Source organism: Psammomys obesus, unplaced genomic scaffold (assembly GCF_907164565.1).
Source record: "Psammomys obesus unplaced genomic scaffold, mPsaObe1.curated_primary_1811, whole genome shotgun sequence".
In the NCBI taxonomy this organism is placed as follows: Eukaryota; Metazoa; Chordata; class Mammalia; order Rodentia; family Muridae; genus Psammomys; species Psammomys obesus.
The window spans coordinates 1576115-1590102 of record NW_026589447.1 but is presented as its reverse complement, the minus strand read 5'-3'; the positions used below and the strand labels follow the sequence as shown (position 1 = coordinate 1590102).

General features: G+C 45.5%; 1 protein-coding gene across 1 annotated transcript in view; it reads left to right on the top strand.

The window, feature by feature from the left end:
* Positions 1 to 11389, top strand: part of Nalf2 (NALCN channel auxiliary factor 2) — a 30995-nt gene extending 19606 nt beyond the window's left edge. Inside the window, exons 2-3 of the mRNA XM_055605068.1 lie at positions 7956 to 8127; positions 8526 to 11389. Coding sequence (XP_055461043.1) covers positions 7956 to 8127; positions 8526 to 8908 — 555 coding nt within the window. The 3' untranslated portion in view covers positions 8909 to 11389. The remainder of the gene's footprint in view (positions 1 to 7955; positions 8128 to 8525) is intronic.
* The last annotated feature ends 2599 nt before the right edge of the window (positions 11390 to 13988 follow it).

Sequence of the window (13988 nt, the reverse complement as noted above, 5' to 3'; positions counted from 1 at the left end):
CTGTATCACTTCAAGTCATGTGATGGCCATGCCTAACATTAAAGAGGAAAGCACAGTCCTACTGTGTTGACTAGCCCCTTAGCTGCCCATGACTTGGAGCCTTTATCAAGACCCTCATCTTTTTAAAGTTAATTTTTTGAGACAGTCTCATGTACATGTAGCCCAGATTTTCCCTAAATTCACCACGTAAGGCAAGACTAGCTTGAACTTGCAGCTATTTCCCCTTGTTCTGCCTTCGAACTAAGTGCTAGGAATATTGGCATGTGCTGCCACATCAGGTTCAGATCCTTCTTTAGAGCTCTGACCACTAGTCCAGCTACATCCTTGACATTCCCATCTAGCAGATGCACATATACGTTAAAGTCAACATGACCACAAATTGAATTCATCTTCATTCTCAGATACACCTTTCCCCCATTTCTTTCCTTAATAAAAGAATCTAGCCAGGAGTGGTGGGTGGCACATGCATTTGATCCTAGCAGTTAGGAAGTAGAAGGAAGAGAATCAGAAGACTTCAAGGCCAACCTTGGCTACATAGTGAGTTTGAGGGCAGCCTGTTCTACATGAGGCCCTCTCTCAAAACAAATTCAAAAAACTAAAATGAAATTGGGATTCATCTTACCACCCAATCTGGAAGTCTAGTGGTTATCCTAGACCCCTCTACTTTGGGGGTTTTCCATATCTACAAGTAATACTGTTGGGTTTATTTCATTAACATTTTTTTCACATCCATTCCTTCTTTTCAGTTTTTCCCCTCAGGCAAGACACTTTAAATTTTATTCAACTACTTTCCTAACCATTGTGAACCAAAGGTCTCTCTCTCTCTCTCTCTCTCTCTCTCTCTCTCTCACACACACACACACACACATATCTTACTATTGGATCTTAACATTAATTCATTTAGGGGTGTATTATTCAAGTGGGTAATATTGCTAACCTCAGTGTTAGAAGAGGTTCCTACTCTCATAAAATATAGTTATTCATTATTACCTTCACAGTATTTCAATACTTGTGTTATTTTTCTACTCTCAGATTTTCAATTCTGCTGCTATTGCCTTAGTTGAGGCCCTTCTACTATCATATTCAGGTTGTTGCAATAATCTAGCTTGTCTTAATGTCAACACTCCATCCTCCACACTTTCAGACAAAAGTCTGAAAAGTCACAAAAGTGATATGTAATCTCTCCGTAATCCCCTAAGATAGGGTCATATTCAATTACCCAGACTGGCTCAAATTTGTAATACTCCTTCTTGTGATACACCCTCCAGTAGCGGGGATTACTGACCTGCAACACCAGGCTAGTCATAAACATCTTTAAATAAGCAGTTATGTCATGCCCATTAAACACTCTCCATTGCTCTTAGGAAGATTTCTAGTTTCTCCCCAGTATCTAAAGCATATTGATATGGTCATGTCCTCTCTGTGCAGCACATGTTCCTTCACAACTTCCCATTCACACCCTCTAATTACACTGAACTACCTACATTGTCTGAGTCCAGCATTACTTCCTACTTTCAGTTTATTATGCCTGCTGATTCCTTTGAATGAAGAGCATTTATTCTCTCTCTATTTCATCTACGGAGCTTTTATGCCTCTTTTTTTTCAAGCCTGAACCTTTTCCACATGGAGATCTTTTCTGTCCTTCAGCCTTCAAAACACAGTTAATCATTCTTCGCTTTATCTTACCATGGTGTCAGGTACATGTGACATCACACCAAAATTTATACTAATTAGTTCACATGGTTATTTCCCTTGCTCAAGACAGGAATATTGTCTTATTCATCCCCTTTGTCTGTAGGGGATGACATAGCTCCTAACATAGAGCCAGACACTCAGGTATTCAAGGTGTGTTCAGTGAACAACTAAATGAGGAGACTCATTCAGAGAAGTCTGTAAATTCCTAAGAGTTGGCTTGAGGAACAGTGCTGTAAGTGTTATATACGACCCCAGAAGAACTAGTAAGATACATGATTGAAGTTACAAAAAGGCATTTATTTCGGCTCCAAAGAAGAAAGAACTTCATTAGTCACTAGAGTTGTCTGGAGCTATGGGATGCCCTATGAGAAGATGAGCTTTCTATGACAGTGTTTACAATTAGAAGCTAGATGGCAATTTTCTGTGCTGCTGGGGTGGATTTGGAGTGATGACTCTCACAGTCATTTCCATTTGGAATAATTTTGAACATGCTTCCTCCGCTTATCTAATTTGGCATCAGTCTTCTAAGGTCCCTTCAGAACTGTCCCTGGATTATGGATACTACTTCTCCATTAGTCCACTCTTGGCCAGACTGGGCACATGTAGCCTTTGAGCAGGTGATCTAGGAGGCTTGGCAGTATGAAGACTAGCTTTAGGTTCTCACCCATGTTACTAGCCATCTCCTCCACCTTTCTTTCAGGCCTGACCAGACCACTTTGATTCATAACTGCTCATACTAAGAAGCAGGACATCTGTAGCTTATAGACCCTTAAATAGAACCCTGTAATGCCTGTAATATGATTCTGACTTTACCGATCCCAGCAGACTAGTGCTATCTGCAGAATTATATCCATTCTCTGACACTTACCTTATTCTGTTCTGACCCAACTGTTGGCACCCAGGGGAGAAAAAAAAGAGCACTTTCTTGTGCCCAAGAGAATCCTTCTCATAATTGAGGATTGTTGATAGATGCTGAGCAAGAAGGAATCAAGTTAGTAACCAAGGTGCCTCTCATAATTTTATCTTATTCAAGGCATTCCATTTCTATGGACCTCAGTTTTCCTATGGGTAAAAAATGGGTGTTAGGTTGGTAAGTTGTATACTGTGGCTCTTTCAGACACTACATTTTGTCCTAAGCTCAGCCCCCACCTTTGCTGCTTTCCTTCTACAAGCACTAAAGCTACGCCTCTTGGCCAGGGGTCCCATGAGTACATTAAAAAGATAAGCAGCCATGAAGAAAAGGTCTGTAGGGAAGATTTGGATGGGGAAACAGACCCTAGGGAAGGAAGTGAGTTAAAACTCAGGAAGGAACCTGCTTGCTTCCTGGTTGGAAAATAACTAAAGCTTTCTGCCTAGAGGGCTTTCCCACCCCAACCCTAGGAACTGCCAGTGGCCTCCTCTCTGTAAGCCTTCTGGCCCCAAGTCCTGACTTTGGGGTGTGACTGTGCTTTTACACAGCCCTCTATGAAGTCAGACATTTCTAGAGGAATGTAGAACTAAAATGCCCTGGCCAGGGCTACAAGCCAATAAGCTGAGGATAAGTCTGGCTGGCTCATTCCACCCCTCCCTAAACTGACAGTTGCAGAGCTCAGGAGGGGTGGGGATCCCCTTTGTCACATCCCTCTTGTTTGAGGGGTGGTTCTGTTGCTCAGATGGGAGAAGGGATAAGACAGCCCTCCTAGCTTCCTTTTTGGGTTAATTGGTGTTCTCTTTAGTTAGTTCCTGTTTCCTTTCCCTCCCAGTTCCCATAGCAACTGGGCTATAGCAGCCAGAACTTGACTGAGACCTGTAGTGGCCCTATGAGTTGGGAAAAGGAGGGCACTGGTAGTTCGTCTCCCTATCACCTCCTTTCCCCCATCCTGTTCCCTCGAGGATCTAGGATGGTTCCACTCAGAGAACAGCACATAATGGAAAGGGCTTTTTTAACAGGGCTTGAGTTAGAAAATCTTAAACTGTAAAATAGATCTTCTCAGCTCTCTTCTCCTATCGAGGCCCCTGTTGTCTGGCCCCTAGTTTAGGATTTGATTGTTGACAGTATTTTTCAATAGGAAGATTATGAAATCAGGTTTCCAGTTCCTTCCTCTGTCAATATTTTAAGAGGTTATACTCAAGTTCCTCTCCTCTCTTTAGACCTCAGTTTCTCCATCTATACAACGGTAAAAACTGACATTCTCAACCCTGGCTACATGTTGAAAATTGCCTAAGGTCATTTTCCAATTACAGATGTGTGGGATTCTGCCTGCAGAGATTCTGATTTTGTTAGTCTGAGTGGCATGTGAATCAGACAGATTTATTAAAAAAAAAAAAACTCTCTGGTGGTCCTGTATACAGCCAGAATTAAGAGTTTGAGAGCAAAAGAGCTACACAGGTCTCCCAACTTCCCTTAACCTGGTTCTAAGACACGTTGTCCTCTTCCTACAATACTCACCTCCTATAAGCTCTCCCAACCCTTTCCTATCCTTCCAGAGGAGTACCCAGGCCTCCTGTCACAGCCCCAAAGCATCCAGCTCCCTAGCACAGTTATCACACTGAAGAGATAGGACAAGGTAAAGAAAATGTTTTGGGGAACAGGGTTTCAGAGTCTAAGGTGGACTTATTGCCAGTTGGTAGCACTGTGACATGTACTATCACCCGAGATGGGCCCCAAGCCACCTCAAAGCATATGGGACCACAGTGGCTCAGCTAGCCAGGAATTAGATTACCTATGAGCTCAGTGTGGCACTTCTACTTCTATTCCCCTCATTAGCTTCTTGCCTGTTCCTGCCTCACCACCCACAGGCCTGGTGTCCTCCCCAGGCAATCTGCTCACCCACTTGTTGCCATGGTGACTCCAACTGGGGATGTGGTGACTGAAGGGGGGTCGGCTAATTAAGGAGAAAGGCCATATTACCACTGTCAGGCCACCCCTTCTCCCTCCCCCACCTCTCAGATGAAGGAAGTGCCCAGACTCTATAGTTTGTTACTGGGCTAATTGCAACTGCCTGTAAGGAGAGCAGGGACATCACAGGGGACTCCTCATCTAGAAGCAGGAACATTGGACTGGAATTGCTAAGTCTGTCACAGGGCCCTCTGAGCCCTGGCTCCACTGATGACCACAGAGTACGGGGCTGATTGCACAGTTTGGGAGAGAGTGAGATGGGCTCTTGGTCCATGCTTCAAAAGTGGGATTTGTGGCTATGGACAAAGATACATCGTAACATTTAGGGACCCAGAAGATAGAAGGGGTTTTTAGATAGAGCCCTTGGCTTTTGAGATTTTACCTTTTCCTTTTCCTGCCTCATTGTCCTCTATCTAAACTTTGATCCTTTCTTTCTCACCTATTCTTGTTTCTGTTTATCCATACTCATGCTCTCTTGCTCCTATTTTTTACTACCTTTCTTAGCCCCTTCTCCCAGTATCCCCCTCTTGCCTTCATCTTACCCCTTCTACCCTTACCTGAGCTTATCTCCCTGCTCTTTTTCACCCTTCTCTCACACTCACCTCATTCTTACCCCTTTATTTCTTGTACACCTCAATCTCTCCTTCTGTTCTTTCTCAGCTGTTATCATATCCCCATGATTACTACCATTTCTCATCCTATGTACCCCTACTTTTTATTACTTCCTTCCTCACACATCTTCTCTTTTACTACCTAAACCACTGTCACTTCCTTTTACACCATAAGCACCTTTCTTGTTGCCCTCTTCTACCCCTCCAGTTCTCTTTCCCTGCCTCTTACCTTAGCCTGTTCTTTTTCACTATTCCTTGGCCCCATTACCCTTCCTTTGTAGATACATTTCATCTTCATTGTTTCATCTTCGGGAATTTGTATAATAAGACTGATGATGTGTGCACTACACATGCGTGCAAAGATATTCAGTGGAGCACTGTTTATCATGGCCATAACTTAGAAGAAATTCAGATGTCCATGAACATGAGTTTAGTCCCATTTCCATGCTATTCATGTGAAGATACATTCTCTTCTCTTAGTCCATGTGTACTTGTTCATCTCTACATTTTTTTGCTTAAACTGTTGCCTCATTGGCACATCTTATCTGTAAAAATACTTCTTTAAACCCAATCTTGGTGGGATTTTGTTTGTTTGTTTGTTTGTTTGTTTGAGATGGGAGCTCATGTATCTTCAGCTGGCCTTAAACTCACTATGTAGACAAATATAACCTTAAACTCTTTTTTGTAGTTGTTGTTTTTTCAAGACAGGGTTTCTCAGCCTTTGGCTGTCCTGGACTTTGTAAACCAGGCTGGCCTCGAACTCACAGAGATCAGCCTGCTTCTGCACCCCTGAGTGCTGGGATTAAAGGTTTGCTCCACTGATGCCTGGCCATAACCTTGAACTCTTGATCCTTCTGCCTCTACCTCCCAAATGTGGGGATTATACCCAGTTACAGTGCTAAGGACTGAATACATGGTGGAACTACAAGTGTGTACCATCACATCTAGCTCATGGCATGCTAGGGATTAAACCTAGAGCTTCATGCATGCTTTGCAAGGACTCTGCTAACTGAATCACATTCATAGCACCCAACATCAACTGCTATCTCCTTGTTGAAATTTTTCTCGGTTTACTCTCAGCCTTAAAGAAGCATAATTTAACCCTTCCTATGGAATAAATCTTATGTCACAGATTCGAGTTAGGTGTGTCTACTCATGAAACTGGAATTTTTATGAGAGAAGGGACCTATTTATTTGTTTATCCTATGAGAAACAAATGTATATAATGATTTTTAAAATGTATATAATACAGAATGTACAGTGGTTAATAGAGACACTCATGACCTTAAATGCAGCTCACAGTTTAGTAGAGCTAACAGAAACTAAAACAAGGATGCAGACAATGTAGCATCTGTGGTGAAAAAATAGTTAAAAATAATTTGGGCTGTGTTCTCTGATGAGAGTAGTGAAAGAGACACTCTCAGCAGAAGTAATATTTAATCTGAGCTCTGAAAGATGTAAAGGTCCCATTTATAACAAAGGTGGGGTGAAGAACATTCCAGGCCATGAGATCACATGTGCCAGGGCCTGGAGGTATAAAGAAGTAGGGCACATTCAAGAAAAAGAAAGAAAACCTCTGTTTGTGCAGCATGATGAGCTTGAAGAGATAGAAAATGAGGTTAGAGAGAGATGGGTAGATTTGTGCAGGGCTTTGAAGTCTGTGCTTAGACATTAGGCTTTTAGTCAAAATGCATCTAAGAGCTTGAAGCACAGGAATACAGTAATTTGACAACAGCTTGAGTCCACTCTTGTTCTTATGCAGTAGATTAGAAAGAGTAAGAGTTGAGGTGGGAGGCTTCTGTCACAAAAGAGATTATGATGGCCTTTGCAAAGGTATGACTTTGGCTTCCCCTAGGGGACATTTGCCTAAGGCTAGAGGCATTCTTTTCATTGTCACAATGTGGGAGAGAAGACATTGCTATTGGTGTCTAATGTATGGTGGCCAGGGATGCTATTCAGTATCCTACAATGCACTGCACAACCCCTCTAACAAAGAATTATCTCTCCCTAAGTGACTCATGTTTTTCTGAAAAACCATAGACACAAAGAGAGACAAAGTATGGAGAAGAGGAGCTTCCTCAGTAGAATGGGTGTCTAGGGTGGGAATGGGCTAGATGAAGGAAAAAAGGTATACTAATGAAGTCGAATCACAAAAAAGGCTCCAAAGAGCAATGCAGCAGTGTCCATGATGTTTGCTCCATACCAGGGCTGAAGCCAACAAGACAGAGCCTGGATTAAGTAGATCTCCAAGACACATGTGGTGCCTGGTAAGGCAGATTCCAGTTTTTATTAAAAATAATCCTTCACATTTGTATTGCCCTTTAGAGTTTACAAAACATTTAATCCATAATAGTCCAACAAGATAGAGCATGAATTATTCTTATCCCTTCAAATTTAGAAGATTAGCACCATCAGCAAAGGAAATGACTGAAGTTTGCCGCATTATATATAGGTAGTCTCAGAGAAGTCAAAACACCTCCTTGAAGCATGTATAAAATGGTAGAGTTGAATGAAATGATTGGTAAAGTTCCTTTGATTCTGACATAGGATTAATTTTATGATTTTGAATAACAATTCTAAATCTTGGATGATGGTAGATTAGAGAACTGGGGAGCCCTGGTTTTGAAATGGGGAGATTTTAGGGTACTATGTAGATACCTCCCACAAGCCTTTTCCAAACCCTGGGTTTAAATTGGCTTGGCTCCATAGAGAGACACAGGAACCCATCTCCCACATGGCATTGAGCTGATGCTGTTTCCTTTCCTCCACAGGCTGTCTACAAGGCCTGGCTGTGCTCAGAATACTTCAGTGTAACCCAGCAGGAATGCGAGCACTGGGTGCCCTGCAAGCAATATTGCCTGGAGGTGCAGACTCGGTGCCCCTTTTTCCTCCCTGATAATGAAGAAATGGTGTATGGAGGCCTCCCTGGCTTTATCTGTACAGGTAAAATCAGGGGCACTGGGGAAGAGGGAGGAGATGAAAGAGGCTAGGGGACATGGGGACAGGAAGTGCATCAAGGGGAGTCAGGCTATATCAGGAGGTCAGTGGCAAAGGGAGTGGGCAATCAGGTCACCAGTTTGGGATAGGGCCAAATGGAACAGAACAAAAAGACCAGAGTGGCCATATCTACTCAGGATATGCTAAGCCACAAGTCACTCTGGAGAAACTGGGGTAGTACCTGGAAGAAAGGACCTTAGAAGGGAAGATGTGAGGGCTGGTGGGGAAGTTTGTTTAGCAGGGTTACCTGAGCCTCAGCTTTAAACATCCCTTTTCTGGGTAAGGCAGAGCTATCAGCCCCCTAAACACCCTCCCCTACACAGACCTTCCTTATCCCTTGGCAGGGTTACTGGATACTTCACCAAAACGGCCGGAAACCAAGTGCTGTGATGTGCAGTGGGTGTCCTGTGAGTCGAAGAAGAAGAAGTTCAAGGAATCTGAGCCCCCCAAAACCCACCACCAGCAATTCCACCACTCCTATTTTCACCACTACCACCAACAGTACCACCACTACCACCCCCGCCATGACCCCCCAAGTCATGTCAGCAACAAGCCTTCCCTGCTGCCGGTGTCTGGGGGCTCACGCCTCAGTCCCAGCAGGATCCGGCTCTGCGTTCTTGTTCTTATGCTCCTCCACACTGTAGTGTCCTTCTCCAGCCATGGTGGTGGGGGACTGGGGCTGCAGACACTGCCTGCCCTGGAGGAGGGCCTGACACAGGATGAGTGATAACAGGGAGGGAGGACAAACCTCCACAACATACTGACATCAACTCCAGCCCTGCTCCAGGTTGGGGGGAGGGAGCACCTCCCACAGGAGGTGTCGAACCAGGTGGGGGGGTGGGGATAAATGGGGGAGCAGATATTATCCCCAATCTACTCCTGCCCTAAAAGCAGCTCAAAAAGAATGGTCAGAGGGGCCCAAGGAGCTGCAAAACTCACCCAGGAGAAAAAGGTAGAAGCAGCAGGTGTCCCCTCCCAAGCCCCAATCCTGGGGCTTAGTATCAAAGGGGGGGAGTGGAGGCTGAAGTTGCCCACTCCTGCCAAAAGCCCTGACCCCAGGGAAGGAGGCTGCTTACCCAGCCTCAGCCCTGCAGGGAATGTCGGGGGGGGGCACAAAGGGGAGTAGTTCTCCCCCCCTCCACATTCCTTTCCTTGCCAAGATCCTTAATTCCCTCCTGCCCATATCCCTACAGGTGACAGCAGACAGTGTGGTTGCCCTCCTGCCACTTCAGCGCACCCTGAGTGTGGGGCTGTCACTGCTGAAGCATCACACTGGGGGAACTAGGCACATGGGGTTGCAGCTAGAGAGGTGTCCCAGGTAGGCTGCCCCCACCACCTTAGGCAATGAGGGTTTGAAACCCAGATATGGAATGATTGATAAAAGAGAAGGAAGCTAAAGAAGGGAAGAAGAAAGGGGAGAAGTGGACAGAAAACCTGAAGAGATGGTTGGACTAAGAACGCTACCTGGCTTTGGGGAGGTGGGTGATTCATGTTGAGGCAGGCTCAAGAGTGGCCCCTCAAATCAGAGAGAGGTACATAAAGAGATCCCTGGGGAAAGAGCCCAGGAGCCAAAACCCAGAAAGTTGAGGGCATATGGTTGGACTGCCACTGTCTGGAGGGCCATATCTTACAGAAGGTGCACACACCCCTAGGGCTGCTTTTGCCCTGGAAATCTTGGCCTTGTGGCCACAGACCTTTCATTTCCAATCTCCACAGGGAGGAGGGAATTGAGCCCAAGTGCGTCAGGCCTGGCCTGGGTCCCTACACTCCCTCATCTTGCCCTAGCCCAGGCCTCCATGAAGGAGAACCTGGTGGCGTTGCCCCAGAGCTCTCCAGAGATGAGCCTCCCCTACTCCATCCTGTGTCTGTCCCCAGCCTACCAAAGAGTATTCATCCCTTCCCATCCCTGACCTTGTGGCCTATTGTCCCATTGAGGGACAGCTAGACTCCTCCTCACCCTTTAGCAGGTCCCTTTCTCTAGGTACCCCTTGCCGTTGCTGGACAAAGTTCAGAGACTGGCAAGGAGGACTCTGACTAGAGGCAACATGCTGCTGCTGACTTGAGAGACTTGCTTAGTCAGGCTAGAGGGGACGAGTGAGAGATGAGACTTGGGAGCCTTTGGCCTTGCTTACACAGATCTGCAGGGGCTGGGGGCACACTGCCTGGGCATCTAAAAGCCAATGAAAGCTGACAAGAACAGGATTCTTTTCTGGAACAGGCCTGTCCAAGATTCTTTGTGGGACAGGCCAGGGGCTTTCAGAGACCAAACGGATGAATAAAGGGAGGACAGTCCTGGAGCAGCATTACAGAGAAACAGGTGTGTATGGGGGAGGGGGGGAGCTGCACCTTGCCAGCTTTGAGATGAATGGAAGCCCTCCCTAGTAGACAAAGGTTCTTTGATTCAAGGGCCACTGTTGGATCCCAAATCCGCTTCTTGAGCCTATGGAGCCCTTTTCTCTGCCAGTTTACTCATATCTCACAGCCTGTCCTCTGCCTGGACCCTGTGTCCTCCATCTTTTGGCCCTCAGCACTTCGGGCCTGGCCACATACCCCATCCCTAGAGTGCTCTTTTCAGCTGGGGAGGGTAAGAGGTGCTGGATCCTTCCCAGATGTGCTTATGTATAAGTGAAAGGTAGGGGCTTGGGCTCCAGAGAGACCCTAGTACTGCCTTCTAACTTCTGCATCCTCAGGAGAGGAAAAGGAACTGGACAGCAAAGGGGGACAATATAGTCCCAGGGAATGGACCATTGGAGACTCCCATTCTCTTTTCCCCTCACCAAGTGCCCTGGAGACCCCTGGCTCAGACCAGCCCAAGGCCTTGCCCAGTGGCAGGGGAAAGGGGCACCACACTCCACCTCAAATCATTTGACCAACCCCTTGATCTTCTGCCACCTCCCCAGCTGCCCCTGCCCTCCGTCACAGGCAGCAGAGCTAGGCAGCTTTCTTATGCCATTTTCTACACTGTGCTTCATGAGTAGGACTTTCTTGCACTAGTTCCTATGACTGAGTCTCCAAGCTGGTTCCCTAGTAGTCTCCCATTCCTTCCTCCTTTCCCTGGCTATGGTTCAGTTGTCTCTGCCCTCCCTCTTACCTGCCTCCGTGTTTCAGTGAAAGTGTCTGTATGTGTACTGCTTTTTGTTTTGTTGCACCGTAAGGCAGAGATCTCTCTGCTCTTGTTTAACCCCTTAAAGAAATAAATGATAAGACTTGATAACTCTCTCACCGTGGTTTTATTCTGTGCAATCCAGCTTGCTGCTCTAGGCAAAACTCGAAGGTCTGAGAAGGACAATGGGCCAGAGAATGTCAACATTCAGTAATTTAAATCTCGGGGGGGAGATGGATATAAACGTTGTAGTACACCATTCTAGACAAGGAAATCCCAAAGCCATCCAACTGGCAGCGGTCAAGCCGGTAACATAAAAGACTAAGGAAGAGTGCAGGTTCAACCTGGAGTGGTGAAAACTTCAGGACATGTGGAAAGGCCAAAGCTCAAGGCCAAGTTTTTCTGTGGGAAAGTGAGGCATGTGGCCAGTCCTTATCTTGAATGCAAGGGAAGCCAGGACTCAAGATTTTGAAATGATGCCCCATAATTCCTAAAAGGTAATCAACTGCCCTACCTCATTTTATATGGGCCACTGCACCAGGCTCATCTTCCACTGCAGGAGCAAGGAATACTCAGTAATTGCTGTTGAATGAGTAGTAAAACTGTTGTGCCCGCGAGCCTCTTTCATAACAATGGAGGAAAGGAGAGCATGATTAGGCTGAGCTTCCAGATTACTTTTCAAGGAAACAAGCCACACTCCCAGTTTCCTCCAAAGCAATGGGACATAGTGTTTAGCACATGGCCTGTGATACCAGACTGAATCTAAAGAGTTGAGTCACCACCTTATTGTGAAAATAAGGTATGTATATAATCCCTTGACACAATAGCTATCAATCATTAATAATTTCATTTTCTTTTGCTCCCACCTCAAATATTATCAAGCTGTCTCATCCTTTCAACTAAGCCACATCCTTTCCACATAGGCCACTCTGCTTGGCCTAAGATAATAGCATAACTATTGACTAGCTAATCTCTTGTCCAATTACTCTGGCCCCAGTCAATCATCTGTCTAGCACAGTCCCAGGTACTATGGAGGAAACTAACACAATGGCCTTGGATGGGGCTAGGAAGATGGCTCAGTGATTAAGAGCACTGGCCAGAAGAGGAGCCTGGTTCATTTTGCAACATCAATATGGTGACTCACAACCATCTAGATAGCTCCAGTTCCAGGACATCTGGCATCCTGTACTGGCTTCTGTTGGCAACAGGAACGTGCATGTGATACATATACATACATGCAAGCAACCCTCATATACATAAAATAATAATAAAAGAAACTACCATGTTTGATTTTGCTAAACGACAAAGCTAATTTTCCTAAAGCTAACGTACTACATGCCTCTAAAACACCAAGCGCACATACACATGTGCACACACAACATCCAAAATATCAGACGGTTCCTCCGTAGAATGAAAGGAAAATTCCGGGCATGACACTCAGAGCTCTTTGTTTTCTGACCCAGTCTTACCAGTGCGATAGGATTCCGTAATGCTGATTCACTTAGGTCTTAGATGGTGCCAGCTGGGTGCTCCCTGAATGAAGCATCTTTTCACCTACTGCCCTTCGCTCTCATTTGTTTCTTCTTTTTTTTATTTTTATTAATTACACTTTATTCATTTTGTATCCCCCCATAAGCCCCTCCCTCCTCCCCTCCCGATCCCACCCTCCCTCCCGTTTCTGCATGCATGCCCCTCCCCAAGTCCACTGATAGGGGAGGTTCTCCTCTCCTTTCTGATCTTAGTCTATCAGTTCTCATCAAAAGTGGCTGCATTGTCCTCTACCGTGGCCTGGTAAGGCTGCTCCCCCCTTCAGGGGGAGGTGATCAACGAGCAGGCCAATCAGATTATGTCAGAGGCAGTCCCTCTTCCCATTACTATGTAACCCACTTGGACACTGAACTGCCATGGGCTACACCTGTGCAGGGGTTCTAGGTTATCTCCACGAATAGTCCTTGGTTGGAGTATGAGTCTCTGGGAAGTTCCCTGTGTTCAAATTATCTTCTTCTTAAAAGGACTTCTCCCATCTCTGTCCATCACCACCTTGCCTAGATTTCAAAATCCAGGTTAAATATCCTCTCTACTCTAAACGCTGTCACATCCTCTCTTCTCCGCAGCAGAAAATAAGCTTTCCCTGTGTTTTGGTAATGCTTTGTTTTTTAATCACGGTACATATCGCATTCTGCCTGTGTTCAACTTATTTATTCACTCAGCATATACCTATGGAGCAATTACAATATGTCAAGCACTGTGTTGTCTGCTGGCAGTCCAGAAGGATGGATGTGTTCTAGACACACAACATGACTTTTTAAATTCTACCATAACCTCACTATAGCATTTACGGTTAATGCTATTGGCTTCAAACATGTCCATGTGGAGCAAGGCAGGCTCACTTGGCCTTGGGTATAAGACAGAGAGATGGATTATCTATAAGCTACTAACATGAAACGTCGAATGGTGGGAAATATACAGAGTAGGGAAATACAGGGCATACTGGCGGTGCCAGCCAAGTAGCTCTACAAGTTTTATGCCACCCTTTGACTCCTGAAACAGGCTAGCCTCACCCTGCAATGACCTCTCTGAGTGTACCCATCTGTCTAGACCCAGACCCTGACACTCTTCCTCTGGTCAGTGCAACTACAGCCAGCCTCTATTCCAAAAAGAAGAAGAAGAAGAAGAAGAAGAAGAAGAAGAAGAAGAAGAAGAA